This window comes from Meleagris gallopavo, chromosome 8 (assembly GCF_905368555.1).
Source record: "Meleagris gallopavo chromosome 8, MGAL_WU_HG_1.1, whole genome shotgun sequence".
NCBI lineage: Eukaryota > Metazoa > Chordata > Aves > Galliformes > Phasianidae > Meleagris > Meleagris gallopavo.
In genome coordinates, this window is record NC_139411.1 from 16,974,106 (window position 1) to 16,989,140 (window position 15,035).

General features: G+C 42.8%; 1 protein-coding gene across 2 annotated transcripts; it reads right to left on the bottom strand.

The window, feature by feature from the left end:
- Nucleotides 1-212: 212 nt before the first annotated feature.
- LOC100545683 (cytochrome P450 2H1) lies at nt 213-6,058 on the bottom strand. 2 transcript variants are annotated; one of them, XM_085230146.1, is made up of 9 exons: nt 5,847-6,058; nt 5,022-5,184; nt 4,056-4,205; nt 3,501-3,661; nt 3,048-3,224; nt 2,482-2,617; nt 2,040-2,227; nt 1,386-1,527; nt 213-886 (listed from the first exon to the last, which is right to left on the bottom strand). In XM_085230146.1, the coding sequence occupies exons 1-9, from the start codon at nt 6,021-6,023 to the stop codon at nt 705-707; spliced, it is 1,476 nt and encodes a 491-aa protein (XP_085086272.1). In that variant the 5' UTR covers nt 6,024-6,058; the 3' UTR covers nt 213-704. The 2 variants fall into 2 exon arrangements, with proteins under 2 accessions (XP_085086272.1, XP_085086273.1); XM_085230147.1 differs by lacking the exon at nt 1,386-1,527.
- Nucleotides 6,059-15,035: the final 8,977 nt, after the last annotated feature.

Here is a 15,035-nt window from a genome sequence, read left to right on the forward strand (position 1 = left end):
CTAAACATTAATTAATGCCACTGTGGTGACATTTCAAGTGCTGTATTATTCCACATAGCACAGATTCAGCTCTGTCACTGCAATTACAGTAAGCTATACACTGCAGAGAACGTGAACAGTCTGGGAAATGCCAGTCCTACATCAGTACATTTGTCTTTGTTAGCTCATAGAAACCCTTTATCTGGAGCTTGTAAAATTTCTTCAGCGATTTCTTTTCTTTCTTTCTTTCTTTTTTACATATTTCAAAAAAGGTAATGGGAAGATTCAAGCTGACATTCACCTTCTAAAAGGCATCATGGAGATCCCAGCATTATTTCACTCTATACTCTCAATGAGCAGTGCTTAATTGCACTTTTAATTCTGATAGGTCCAGTAAGTACAGTCCAGCCATTTCCTATGTTGTTAGTGAGACCGGAGGCTTTCTAGATCGTGTCTAAAAGCCGTAATGGATTTCTTATAAATGAGTGAAAAGTAATAGTCAAGATATGTTCCTATTTTGGACAGTGTGTGGGAGTCTAAGCTTTGTGGAGAATTGTTTTCTGCTGGAGCATGTCCTTCTAGGGTCACATAGAAAAGCATAAATCTTCTGTCTGTAAAGAATTTAGCAAATTATCAGAGAGTCCCAGTCACATCAAGGTGGGCAGTGACAGTCATTCAAGAAGACTGTCATTCCAATTTGAGAGGTGCCGGCTGTCTTCACTTGTCTAACGTGGAATAAATGAGATCTCATAAGGTCGGGGCATATTTGCCAGAGAGGTGACTATGGGAGAAATGTCAACATCCTTGCGATCTACAACAGGCCTCAGAGTAAAGTTCTGCAGGATGGATGTTAAAAATAAGAATATCTCCATCCGGGCCAGACCTTCTCCTGCACAGATGCGTTTTCCTGCAAAGAAAGAATGAGGGAAGAAAAAAGGAAATGATGGTAGAGTACTTTTGCTGGTAACTTATTTTAACCCCTCTGCCATGAAAGTTCTGACTTCTCAGAATGGGCATGCAGCACTGCATCCTTTTGGGGAAGTGAATTGGATTAAACTAAGGTCTCGGCGTTCAGAACAGTGTGAGAGTACTGGGTGGGTCAATGCAATTTGAAGGTTTCAGTTTTTCCTGTTCTATTGCTGTTTTATGGCTAGCTAGGAGAGAGAAGTGGCATGGCTACAAGTCCCACTTCATGCACCTTTACTTGGAGGATGCATCAGAGGAGCTCTGGTACTTGTTAAGAAAAGGAGGTAAACTGAAACTGTAGTACATGGGGTAGAGCTGCCTGAAGTGACCAGCAGATCTCCAGACATCACTGTTCAGACAGTGATGACAGAGCCACTGAAATCTCTGAAGAGGTCCTAGGAGAGGATAGTCTAGGTCCTGACATAGAAAGAGCTCTTTACCTGCAGAAAATGGCATGAAGTAGTCACTCTTTCTGAAGGTACCATTTGCATTCAGGAAATGTCCTGGGTCAAACTTTTCTGGATCAGGGAATTCCTTGGAGTCTTGCAGGATGGGAGACAGCAAAGGGAATATCATGGTGTCCTGAATAAGCATAGAGAGAAGAAAGTTAAAGTGGAGACATGCCAAAGTAAAGCCCCATCGATCAGTTCCCAGAGCTGAATGCATGAAAAGCACTGCTTTGGTGACTGCTGGTGATCCCAGTGAGCTTCACTGTCTGTCAGAATTAAGTATTAAAATGTCATGAGAAAAGCTGGTGTAAATGCAAAAAGTGCCAGTGGTGGAGTCTTGGGGGACTCTTAGAAAGCTTTTTTTCACAGCATCCATTCAAATCTAGGAGCCAGCTAGCTACCTTTCCACATAGTTGCTGTTCATTCAGTAATAATTATTTGTATTGCAAATAAAAAGTAGAAAAAGACTGGTTCATTAAAGGAAAGCTACAACAATGTGCAACTTAGTGTATACCATCACTTCAAAAGGACTACTCTCTCTTAGAAATCAAATTACTCCATATTGCTCTCATGTGTGTTTGAAATTTAAGTAAAGCATAATTAATATTGCACTGCAAGAGATTATTCATGCTCCTGGCAACAGACCTTGGGTATGAAATAGTCTCTGAGCTTGGTGTCTTTGGTCACAGCATGTGGAACGTTAAGGGGAAGGAAATCAATGAATCTCTGGATTTCATGGATCACAGCATCTGTGTATGGCAACTGGCTCCTGTCTGCCATGCAGGGGCTTCGGTCTCGGCCAACCACACGGTCAATCTCCTTGTGAATTTTCTCTGTTAGGGAATAAGTAAATTGAGTGGATGTTTCCGCAAGCCTTTCCTCACAGTAGCAGCAAAGCTTGCTTTTCACCCTCCCGAGAACGTATGAACATATTTGGTACTGATGGCTCTCTCCTGGAAGTAAAGCTAAGACTGATGGACATCTCTGCTATTAGGGACTGTTGCCACCAGTGGTAGTGACACAAACTGTCCACTTTGGACCCATGGCCTATAATATATCTTCAAGTAAATATTCCCTTTCCTCTTACCTTCAATCTCTGGGTATTTCTGGAGAATCAGAAGTCCATATCTCAGTGTGGTGCTGGTTGTCCCTGTTCCCGCAAGGAACAAGTCAAGTGTGGTTCTGGTCAAGGACTCAACAGTGAAAATAGAGTTCCCTTTCTCCTGGGGGAAGATTTGGCAGGATTCTTTGAGTGAAAACGATAAGAAGCTTTTCTACAAAGGACGCCTTTGTCCTTTGTGCCTATGCTGTATGTTTTTAGATTCACCTAATGTCTTTTCAAAAATACAACCCTCCCCAGAACATCAGGATAACAATTCTTATATGACATTTGAGATAATATGGAAAGCGTATGGAATTACGTTGGTGAGGTTGGTCCACAGCTTTCCCAGCTTTGGCTACTGCTGTATGCCGTTGTTAGTGCTGTGCTTACAAATCTTTCAAAGGGGAGTGAGTGGAGGGGAGAGAACGAAAGTGCCAAGAAAAACAAACTTCCCTCTGTATTTGCAAAAGCCCAGTGTGCTGCTACAATGGGGAGACGATGCAAGGATTCAAACGGTGGTTTTCCTATCATCCAAAGAGCACTCACATTACCTGTTGCATTTTGTTGATAAAAGCATCAATAAAATCTCGAGGACAGCTGGGATCAAAAGATTCCTGGTGTGCTCTTACAATTTCAGAAATGAAGTCATCAACTTTCTCAATGTTTTTTATTAGTTTTTTATGAGGTCCAGGTAAAGAATCTAAGATGGTTGGGAAGAAATTGTAGAGCTGCAATAATAAAAGTAGGGAAATGCTTATTTTGGTTGATATGCTTGCAATCATTTTATCCTCTAACTGTTAGTATGAGAAGCAGTAAACTCTTTTGCATTGTGGTTTCTTTATATTCAAGGAGCGACTTTTCTTGAATACTGTTCTGCTTTGGACATATGATGAGATTTCCATAATATGAAATAGTATACCAATGATAAATGAGTAACGTGAATGAATATAATGTTAATAACCTAAACCATTAATACATTATTAATGAAATGAACTTGCACACACCTGTGTTTGTATTTTGCTCTGGTACTTGTTGTTTTCTTCCAGCATCTCAATTAAATCCAGAAATTTCGTGTCCTCATAGTCAAACCGATCCCCAAATACAATGGAGCAGATGATGTTGGAAACAGCATGGATTAAGAACTTACCAGGGTTGAAAGGTTTCTCTGCAACGGCAACAACAAGAAGGTTACTTGCTTTCAGTACTTTAATCACCATCTCTTTCCCTTATAGCTCCAAGGAAGTTTTGCATTCACTTGAGACCCAGATTTGTGCAGTCCTTTAAGAAGATAGTGAGAGGTTTATCCAGTTGGTTATTCTCTACTTGTAAATAACTGATTTTTTCCTGTCTGAATTCTGTAAGTGTCCCCTCTCAGGGGAGGTTCTTAAAAGAAATAGTAGTTTACATCCTACCAGAAATGCATATATAGGTTAAAAAAGCAGAAACTGGAGCTGTATGCTCACTTCCTGGGTCAAAGTTTTGATGAATCAGTGGCACAACAGTCACTGTCTTGTTGCAGATATGCAGGATTTCCCAGCAGACACACATCCATGTCCTACCATGTGTGTTCCTGATCCTCTCCACCAGAAAACGAGCTTCCTCCTGGATTCGCTCCTCAATGCCCTTCTTCCCCATTCCAAAATCACGCAGGGTGGTGAGGGCGAATCTTCGCAGTTGCCTCCAGGTCTCCCCATTGCTGGTCACAATGCCTGTCATAAGAAAAAATAACAAAGACTCCATGAGGAAGTAAACTTTCTTCTTCCATCTCCTTCTGGAATAAATATCTACCACAATTGCTGTATGCCCCAAACCCTAACATTCCTGCAGTTATGGAGGTGACAAATTGATCAATCTGACCTGGGCACCGCTGTTTATTTCCAGAATAAGAGAAATGACACCGGGCTGTCAATAAAAAGCGACCATTAGTACTAAAGTCAACTTGGCCACAAGCAGATGGCTAAGACAAATTCCCAAATGCTCAGTGATGCACCTTCACGCATCGTATCATCACTGAATACACTGAGGAAATAAAAAATAGTACCATGGAATAACCATTTGCCTGGATAAACAGTCTACTGGGAACTGTTGTGGCAAATGAGCCCAGAGCCTAGTATTGAGTATGACCCTTAACTAGGACAGCCTTTATTTGCTTGTCAGTGTTGTATTCTGGAATTTCCATTTGATAGCATCTGGGCTATAGGGACTTGGCCAGTATTTTCAGAAATGGAAGAATAACAGTAAGATCTTAGCGGCACCTTTTGTCAATGAAATTTTAGCCAGAATTTGAAGGTGCTGAAACTAGAAAGGAACTCGCTGAAGCCAGCCTAGGACCTTGAGTAGTTCTCCAGGGCTTCAACCTACTGCTAGGTCCAAGGAATGAGTTGGGCTTTTAATACTTTATTCCTAACTTTTATGTGTAAATGGAGTACTTGAAGTCCACCAGTCACTACACCACTGCCCTTACGGGTGGATTCCTGTACCAATGACATGATCAGTTCTGTATGGCAGTGTTACCTGGGACGTACCTATGCCTTTGAAGAGTTTTTCAATCATAGGCAGTACTCCTCTCCCACTGAAGGCTTCTCCATTATCAATTAGGGCTTCTTTCACAACGTCGTAGCCATAGAGCACCACAACCTTTTTGGGGCCTAAATGTATTGTGAAGATAGGGCCGTACTTTTTGCTGAGCTGTAGGAAGGAAGAACACAAGGAACGCCATCTACATCTGAATGTTAATCATGGAAAATTAAGTTTGCAGGCTTCACCTGGTGAATAAGATCTCTGGAAAGCAAGTAATTCCTCAGCCCTTTCCCATCCATCTACCACCATCCCATCACAGTACCCCCAGGAACAGGCTCCACAGCCAAACTTACTCTGCCTATTCTCTCACAGGCACTGAAGCACAGGCTTTTTTTTTTTTTTGACAGATGCATGACAGTATCTACGGGAGGGAACAGGCGGTGCCATTCACCTTCAAATTCCTTTGTTTGGCCCTTGTACTCACAAATTCCCCTCCCCAGAGATCATACCTACTTGCCAGGGAGCTGAGGCAAGGAAATAGAGCAAGGTCCTTCATAAATCAGGGCTGCGCTCTTTTGCCAGAGCAATGAAGAGATGGGCACAAAGAGGTTGTGGTGGATATGGTGAAAGCATCAGTACCTTGTCTCAAAATCTACTGTATACTGCAGTACTGGCATGAGGCCAGTGCAGGTCTCAACATCAGTACTGTTATTGCAATAGGCAGCGTAATACATCAAAAGCAAACATGCAGAAGCTGTGAATTAAGCTGAGACTGCCTGGACTGGGCTTTGTTCTACAGGCAATGCAAAGAAAGAAAGAGACAGTCTTACCTCCTTAAAGCTCTCCATCAAGTCCCATGGGTTCAGCTGAAAAGCATTTCCAATTATGGGGATTGGTGTGGGACCAGGAGGCTCCTTCCCTCTTTGTGATGTACTTCTCCATGCAGCAATGAGAAGGCATGAGATGCAGACCAGCAAGAGGACTGTGGGCCATCCCAAGAACTCCATGGTGGGCTGAGGAAGGAGTGTCAAGTGTCAGAAGAGTTTGAATTGGGACCTGCAAACCTGAGGTTATTTATAAGCTGTAGAACAAAAGCACGTGGATTAAATCAGCCAATATCGCCTCCCTCTTCCTGCTGAGGCAGCAGATTACTTATAAATTTGCTCAAGATTAGAATGAGCAAACTAGGGTTGAACTCACTGTTTACTCTGACTTTTTTAACACATAGAGCTTGTGTTCCTTTGGGTAATCATTCATGTGGCAGTAATCATGGTCTAATGCTGCCAAATGATCTCAAAATGCAGAAATACTAGAACCCATCTGCTGAATGCGTGCTTGAACTCTTGCTGTATTCCTTATGCATAGGATGACTCCTGCCGACTCCTCCAACAGATGTGCACAGTGAAGGTAGCCATGAATGTGAGAAGGGAATCATTGCAATTTTTTCTTAGGTATTTCTCCTCCACTTCTGGAATGGCATAATGACATTGTTCTGAGACCAAGCTTGCAGATTTTTGAGAAATTAACTCCATTTGTCCCAATCTATTTTAGGCACTCCTTACTGTCCATAGCATTTGCATGAGGATTTCACAAGTTATCCAAAAAGGACAGAGCTCTGTAGTTCTTGTGGTCTCCTTCAATGTAAGATGTTTCAAGAAACTTTCTAAAGAGGTGAACATCCATAAAAGTTAATGGCATTCTGATCAGGGAATGACAGAATTAATGGTTTTATAAATAATTATTAGTTAATATAACTGAATGACTTACATGCAATGCTACACTTCCCACTCTTCCTCCTCATTTTTCATTGTTTTTTTTTTCAGTAACTCTTCAGGTTCCAGCTTTCAAAATCCTGTCCAACAAAGAAACTATCCAGATACAAACATTTATAACCTCAGAATATATTCATCCAAGCATAGCATAAGAAATGCGATGGATTTCACAGGAATGAAGATCATTTTTTTCACAGATTAACAATTCCATATATACCACAAAAACTTGAAAAAAGATCCAGTTTCTGAGATTCAAATGCTGAGACACAACTGTATGTCTGATATGCTTTAGTGAGGAAAGAGACATGTATCAGGATTGTGCTGCAGCAGCTCCTACTCCAACTACTTTTGGGGCAGCCCCTACGCAGAGACACACAGAAGCAAGAGACTGTACTGAAGGCAAATCTGCAAGTTTGCCAGCACCTCTGGAAGGCATTCCTTTGCTTTCTGGCAGATCAAGCTCAGGAAAGAGAAAACTATACCAAACTATTTGCTCGTTATTTTTTCCTCCGCTGCAGGGTGGATATTAAGGGGTCTATATACTAAGTAAGAGGCCCAAGAAAAAACAAAAAGCCAAGCATCATTTAACCCATCAGGTAGCTGAACACCACACAGATGTTTGCCCTCTTCCCCCAGGTGGGATGAGGGAGAGGACTGGAAACTGAATAGGACTTGTGGGCTGAGATCAGAACTATTTACCAAGACAGAAGAGGAAAATGGAAACAGAAGTGCCATGATAACTATATGTAGGCACAATGCAATTACTTTTCACCTGCTGACCGATGTACAGTGATAACACAACTGCCTGCCAACCAACCCACAGCTGTCAGCAACGCAAGATCTCATCCCCTGCTGAATTAAGGAAAATAAGTTAGGTTAGAAGTTCTGTGCCTTCATGGGGTACTGTATCAGAGCTACAGATCTGTCCTTTCTAAGGCAGGTTTTAGCTGACAATAACAGGTGCTTTTCTGCAGACTTATACAATTAGTACAGACAGCGAGTCTCCTGTTTCTTCAAATAACATTGGTAGCTATCCTATCTCTGCAGTGCAAGGTAGCAGGCTCAGACAGTAGAGCCATATATTAACGAAGAAGCAGTGGATTGGTGGACAGAGTTGTAGCCAATAAGACAACCAGCTAGAGCTAAGTCAGCATCCTCCCACTTGACCCAGGTCAGAGAGTACACAGCAAGAGAGACATCCAGCCTTCATCAGAAAAGACCACCAGACAACCACTGAGAAATACCACACATGTGCAAAAGAACTAAGACTCGTGGCGGGGAAAAATGTCAGTCATTCTGGGGACTCACTGTAATAATCCAACCTTTTCTTAGACATCCAATGCATATGTAAGCAGCTTGTTCTTTAAGTATATGCCTTTTTTGCCATCTGGTATACAGGCTTGGAGAGAATACCCCCCCCTTCATCCAGCATGAGTGCACAGCACTGAGTAAACATATTTGCTTTATGATTACTCTGGTTATAGTGTTTGATTCCACACGTCACCAACAACCAACAGGCAGACTGCCTGAGCAACGGCTGCCCTCTAAACAACTTTCCACAGCTTTATGGCCATCTGCATGGTGTCAGAAAATGCTAAAACAACAACTGGCATCATTTATAAAGGGAAAGGGACACAGTTCTTTACAGATCATGAGCTGCAAAACACTGTTAGACAGGATGTAGATACTCAGTTTATATGTGTTCAAAAGTAATCAGGCAAAGTCATGTCAGAAAAATCCATTGAGCATACTCAAAAATGCCCAGGAATCTCTGGATGCTGGAGAACAATCAAAAAGCAATTCCCCATGGCTGCATTGCTGCTACCCTTGGGACCTTGTTTTCAGCCAATGTTAGACAGGATCCTGATATGACTTGACTGTTGTCATGATGTTGTGCACCCATCCTCAGGCTCCCGTGTCCGTACATTAAAATGTATTACTTAATTGAATGTTCTCATTTTGCAGATTAGCCTGTGGAAAGCATCATGTCTATTCAGCTGTGCATTACATCTCTGCTGCTAAAATCTTATCATTTTCAGGTAGGATTCTTTTTAGCTCCTTGCAGAAAATCACACTGTCAACTTCTAGCTTACAAGACAAAGGCTTTGCCATCACCAGAGGTAATAAGATTCAACGATATGTACAGCATTCAACAGTTTACAAAACATGCCTACTTGTAACATGCTGTGCTGGTAGGACTCAAGATAAGTAACAAACCTCGTCATTATTTTTCAGCTGACTTCAGAAATGCCATTTGACCAGCCAGCACATAAGGTTTCTGAACTCACAGGACCCAAAACACAACTCAGTTAACTCAGGACAAGCCAGTGACGTGACTTCTGCTCTTCAGTCATTTAGAACATATAACAGATTGCTGCGCCCTCGCTTGGTCTCTGAAAGGGCAAGGAAGTTCAGGTCTTATCACCTGTTGTATGATCTGTACAGTGACCTCAGCAGTAAACCACTCTGTTGTTCCTGTTGCTGATCATCTTTGAACAAAATTTAGCTTTAAATTTTAGTCAGCATTAAATGAGAAGAGGCCCTCCCCCAAGCCAGGCAGCAAGTCAGGAATTGGGACAGTAAGCTGTCAAGCGTGCATGGTTTGAAAACAGTGCATATCAATAAGAAAGATGTCGATGGACAAATTCAGCAATTGACAAAATAAAATCTCAGAGAAGCTCAGCAATCATTAAGTAGCAAAACCTTTTGTTACATTTTCAGGTAGCAGTTAACTACTACAATATAGAAAACAGATGAAATATCATACATTTAAAACATGAAGAAAAAAGGTAACTGTTATGAGCACTAGGTACTATAATATGTGCCTTCACTACATTTTCAGTCCTGTCAGAGACAGAATCACAGACATTGCAGAGGGAGTTGGGAAGACAGAGGAGGAAATCAGGGAAACTATACAGCACTAAGAAGTGATGCCACCAAATTGCATAGCCTGTATAGGATGGTTATAGCAGGAAGGCTGTCCTTTACTGTGCTGACATCATTTTCCCATCAATTGTTAGAAAGCTGGGATATTACAATCTCTTCAGCAAGTAGCCCGAAGTGTGATACAATGCAGACGTCTATAGAAGAACACAGTACCAGCAATTCTCCTCATCCGCCTAAACTTCCATACAAGATCCCTGAGACAGATTTACATATTTTCTAGTTCTTTGGAAATCTTCAGTTTTTGATTGGAGGATACTGCAGAAACCACAGGAAGTTTCACTTCATTTTTTGAAGTGTTTGTATCCATCAGATGGGATTTATCCTAACCATGACAAAATAGAGCAAATGCAGTAAAAGTGCAAATCACATTTCCCAACTCTAAATAGTAGGCAAGAAAATGTAGAATAACTTCAGAAAGAAGGACTGTGGAAGGAACTGGAAGGAAATGAAGGAAGTGTATTTAATATAGAACCCATCAAAGAAAAGTGCAGAGAGCTCAGAGTGGTGTAGGGGGATCCACTGCAAGAGACCTTTCTTTCTTTCCAGAAGGAAAGCGGTGAGTAAGCAGTGGGACCACTGGGTACAAAGACAGAGACATAGGTGTCAGGGAGCTCGATTAGTTCCCTTGGCTGATGACCCCAAATCATTTCCTATGCCAACTGCATGGTGATAGAGGGAAATGGAGAGCTTGGGAGCTTTCTGGCATGAGTTTTCTGCAAATCATGCCAGACTGGGACTGTTATGAAATGCCCTGACAGGGAGGCCAGCTGTCACAGCCCGATAGTTCATGACCCGCATCCCATGAGGAACAAGAACTTGCATGAACTCACTGGATTAGGAGATGGACAAACAAGGATCTTCTGATGGGACACTAGCAGCAGAGGCTTGGAAGGTAAGAAAAAATATGAATTTATGAATGAACCAAAGCCAGTGTTCACACAGTTAAAGCAAGCATGTTTTCATGCTAAAGTGAGATTTTTTAAGCTTATAATTATATTTCCATTTCATTTAATTCTTTACACTGATTGACCTGTTCTCTTCTATGGCAACTTTCATAATTTGGGTCTTGATTCTCTCACTCTACCCCAAAGCTACAGCATACAACAAGCTCTTTCAGTTCCTCACCACTACATTTCATGCAAGACACCACTGGATAAATGACCCTAAGAAAAAGAATCTTGTTGCAGTTCTCACCTCCTCTAAGAGGGAGTGGTGGCTCAGCTCCTTCTCTAGCCATCCTCATTAACCATACATATCATCCCTTTTGGAAGTGATCATGTCAAACATGTGCTCTCTCAAATGTGATGAGTGTCCTACGTGCTTTGGCTAAAGCTCATGTGGAATAGTGGAAGAGAAGGAATCTGCTGTGATTTATTTTCCACACTCAAGAGGTGTGAAAAACATGGCCTTTCAACAAAAAATTGTAGATAACAATTACATAACAATAACAAAATCTGGTTATGTACTGCTGCCCTATGAATTTCAGATGAGTCTCCATGTAGTTAGTGCTAGGGCAAAAGATTCACAGTGATCCACAGTGGCACAGTACACTGTCTCCTGTTAGTTTTCAATAGCTCAAATGATCCAACAAAACAAGATACAAACAAGAAGCTAACCAGGCATATGGTACAGCCTTTCCGATATTTCACAAGGACCTGGCAAGAAAGATATTTGATTTGTCAGTTCAGATGAGTTGGTTAAAGGTTTCTTAATGAACTCAGTTCATCCAGGCATTGGCTGAGAGGATCCAACAACAGAAATTCTGCGTAGCTTTTGCTGAAAAGCAAGCTGAAATTCCATGACCTTTTTCATTGTACCTTTTGGTGCAAAGTACATTGAAACCTCAGACTACAGCTTTTAAGGAAGAACTATAATTGCTTATTTCATCCAAGCATGCTTGACAGCGCCTGCAAGTTAAGTGAGAGTTAAGAAAAGTAGCATCACCACCCTTGTTTTATATCATAAAGTGTTTTTCTAAGTCTGCATCAAGTTTCCCCAAGCCCTAGACTCAATAGCTTAACTAGATTCATCCTTACGCAATTGTGGCTCATGCCATAATTGACCCACCTACACTGTACTGCTGGAAGGCAATGCTATACAAGGGTCAAGGAGGCACTTCTGAGGTGTTCCTGCAAGGAAAGAAAATAAAGCCTGGTTGATTAATAATAAGGAGTAATTGGGAGTAAAGAACAAACTTACTTAAATGAGATAAAGCAAGCATATACAGAAATACAGTTTTCTGGATCATTTTATAACCACGATATATGAATTTAAAATGGATTGTAAATTGCTTGCTTTAGCCAGATTTTTATTTTTTATTTTTATTTTTTTTCCAGATTCTACTGATATAACAGGAATTTTTCAGCTACTGGTGCCCTGGATGTTTAGTCTTCATTCAATTCAAGGCTCACCCTATCTGTGTGTAGGTAACAATCTGATACACTGTTTATGGTTGTGCCAGATTAAGCAAAATTTTAGTTGAAAAAAAAAAAAAAAGGGACAAAGAAAACAAATTCCTTTCCTTGTGTGCTTCTTCTCTCGCTTCTTTCCATTTATTTCCAAATTTTAGTTCCAAAGGAAAAGTTCAAAACCAAATTGGCATGAAGTGACTGTATCAGTCAGAACTTAACCATTCTGTTCTCATTTCATTTTGCCATCTGGCATCAGAACAGCACTGCTGGAAGTCAACTCTAAGGAGAGGCAGACAAGTCATACACTCACAGCCAATGGTCCACATCAGAAAAAAACTGCTGAAGGAAATCTGACAGAGTATTTTCCTTTTAGTTCCCTAAAAACTCCAAACACACTTCCCACCTAAACCAAAACTGTAAATAAGAAGCCCCAGTGACAGTGTCAATACACAAGGACAATACAACATTTTTCCCCTCCTAAAGGAAAATAAACACTTCCAGCAGTCTGCAGACCTACAGAGTTCTCAGGTGCTCTGCAGTCTCTTTCCTCCCAGAACACCTCATGTACCTCACTGGTAGCACAGTGTTGTATTACCCAACCAGCGACGTGCAATGCGATTACATCCATAGAGAAGGGCCACATCTGCCATATCTGAGCCCGTAGCACTGCCATATACACACCATGTATGGCAGTGGTACTAAAATTAGGGCAAATCTGTGTGATGTCCATTTAGAGCTGGTGGTAAATCACAGAATCACAGAATCACAGAATTGTAGGGGTTGGAAGGGACCTCTAGAGATCATTGAGACCAACCCCCCTGCCAAAGCAGGTTCCCTACACCAGGTCGCACAGGTAGGCGTCCAGGCAAGACTTGAATATCTCCAGAGAAGGAGACTCCACAACCTCCCTGGGCAGCCTGTTCCAGTGCTCCGTCACCCTCACCGTGAAGAAGTTCTTACGCACATTCGTGCAAAACTTCCTATGCTGCAGCTTATGTCCGTTTCCCCTCGTCCTGTCTCCACGTACCACTGAAAAGAGACTGGCCTCACCGCTATGGCCGCCACACCTCAGATATTTATAAACCTGGATCAGGTCCCCTCTCAGTCGTCTTTTCTCAAGGCTAAACAGACCCAGTTCACTTAGCCTTTCTTCATAGGGGAGATGCTCCAGGCCCTTCACCATCTTTGTGGCCCTCCGCTGGACTCTTTCCAAGAGATCCCTGTCTTTTTTGTACTGGGGAGCCCAGAACTGGACACAGTACTCCAGATGAGGCCTTACCAGGGCAGAGTAGAGGGGGAGGATCACCTCCCTCGACCTGCTGGACACGCTCTTCTTAATGCACCCCAGAATGCCATTGGCCTTTTTGGCCACGAGGGCACACTGCTGGCTCATGGCCAACCTGTCATCCACCAGGACGCCCAGGTCCCTCTCTGAGAGCTCCTCTCCAGCAGCTCATCCCCCAGCCTGTATTGGTGCATGCAATTATTCCTCCCTAGGTGTAAGACCCTACACTTGCTTTTGTTGAACCTCATCCGGTTTCTTACTGCCCAGCTCTCCAGCCTGTCCAGGTCTCGCTGAATGGCAGCACAGCCTTCAGGCGTGTCAGCCAATCCTCCCAACTTCGTATCATCAGCAAACTTGCTGAGGGTGGCCACTATCCCCTCATCAAGGTCACTGATGAAGATGTTGAACAAGACTGGACCCAGCACAGACTCCTGGGGGACGCTACTGGTTACAGGTCTCCAGCCAGACTCTGCACCACCAATGACGACCCTCTGCGCTCTGCCAGTCAGCCAGTTCTCAACCCACCTCACTGTCCACTTGTCTATCCCACACTTCCTCAGCTTTGTTATAAGGATATCGTGGGAGACAGTATCAAATGCCTTTCTAAAATCAAGGTAGACTACATCTACTGCTCTTCCCCCATCCACACAGCATGTGACAGCATCATAGAAGGCCACCAGGTTGATCAAGCACGACCTCCCCTTGGTGAACCCATGCTGACTACTCCTGATAACCTCCTTTTCTCCCAGTTGTCTGGAGATGGTATCCAGCACAAGCTGTTCCATCACCTTTCCAGGGACAGAGGTGAGGCTGACAGGCCTATAATTACCCGGATCTTCCTTCTTGCCCTTTTTGAAGACTGGGGTGACATTGGCTATCCTCCAGTCTTCAGGTACCTCCCATGTTATCCAAGACCTCTCAAAAATGATGGAGAGCAGTTCGGCAATGACCTCCGCCAGCTCCCTCAGCACACGTGGATGCACCCCATCAGGTCCCATGGACCTTAGTACTGCCTAGGTGCTCACGCACGTCCTCTTTCCTGACTAAAGGGAAGTCTCCCATTCCCCAGACCCTCTCACTAACCTCCAGGATGTGGGATTCCTGCAGGAGAGCCTTTTCACTGAAGACAGAAGTAAAGAAGTCATTCAGTATCTCTGCCTTCTCAGCATCCCCCGTTACCAGAACCCCCCCCCTCACTTAGTAAGGGGCCCACATTCTCTCTAGTTTTCCTTTTGCTGTTAACATACTTGAAGAAGCCTTTTTTATTATCCTTTATCACTTTAGCTAGATTCAATTCCAGACGGGCTTTAGCCTTCCTCGTTGCATCCCTGCAGGCCCTGACTACATTCCTATATTCTTCCCAAGTGGTCAGACCCTTTTTCCACATTTCATGGACCTTCTTCTTTCCTTTGAGTTTGCGCATGAGCTCCTTGCTCATCCACACAGGTCTCCTGCCACCTTTTCCTGATTTCTTGATCACAGGGACGCACCGATCCTGAGCTTGGAAGAAGAGCTGTTTAAATGCTGACCAGCTCTCAGAGGCCCCCTTACCTTCTAACACCCGAGCCCATGGAATAGCTCCAAGTAGGTCCCGGAAGAGATCGA

Bases quoted from the DNA above. Each gene is read 5' to 3' on its own strand.
- LOC100545683 (XM_085230146.1), bottom strand. From the start codon at position 6,023: ATGGAGTTCTTGGGATGGCCCACAGTCCTCTTGCTGGTCTGCATCTCA. The intron at 4,206-5,021 runs GTACGTCCCAGG...TTCTTATGACAG, and splicing joins AAAACTCTTCAAAGGCATAG to GCATTGTGACCAGCAATGGG. The intron at 3,662-4,055 runs GTAGGACATGGA...TTGCCGTTGCAG, and splicing joins GAGGATCAGGAACACACATG to AGAAACCTTTCAACCCTGGT.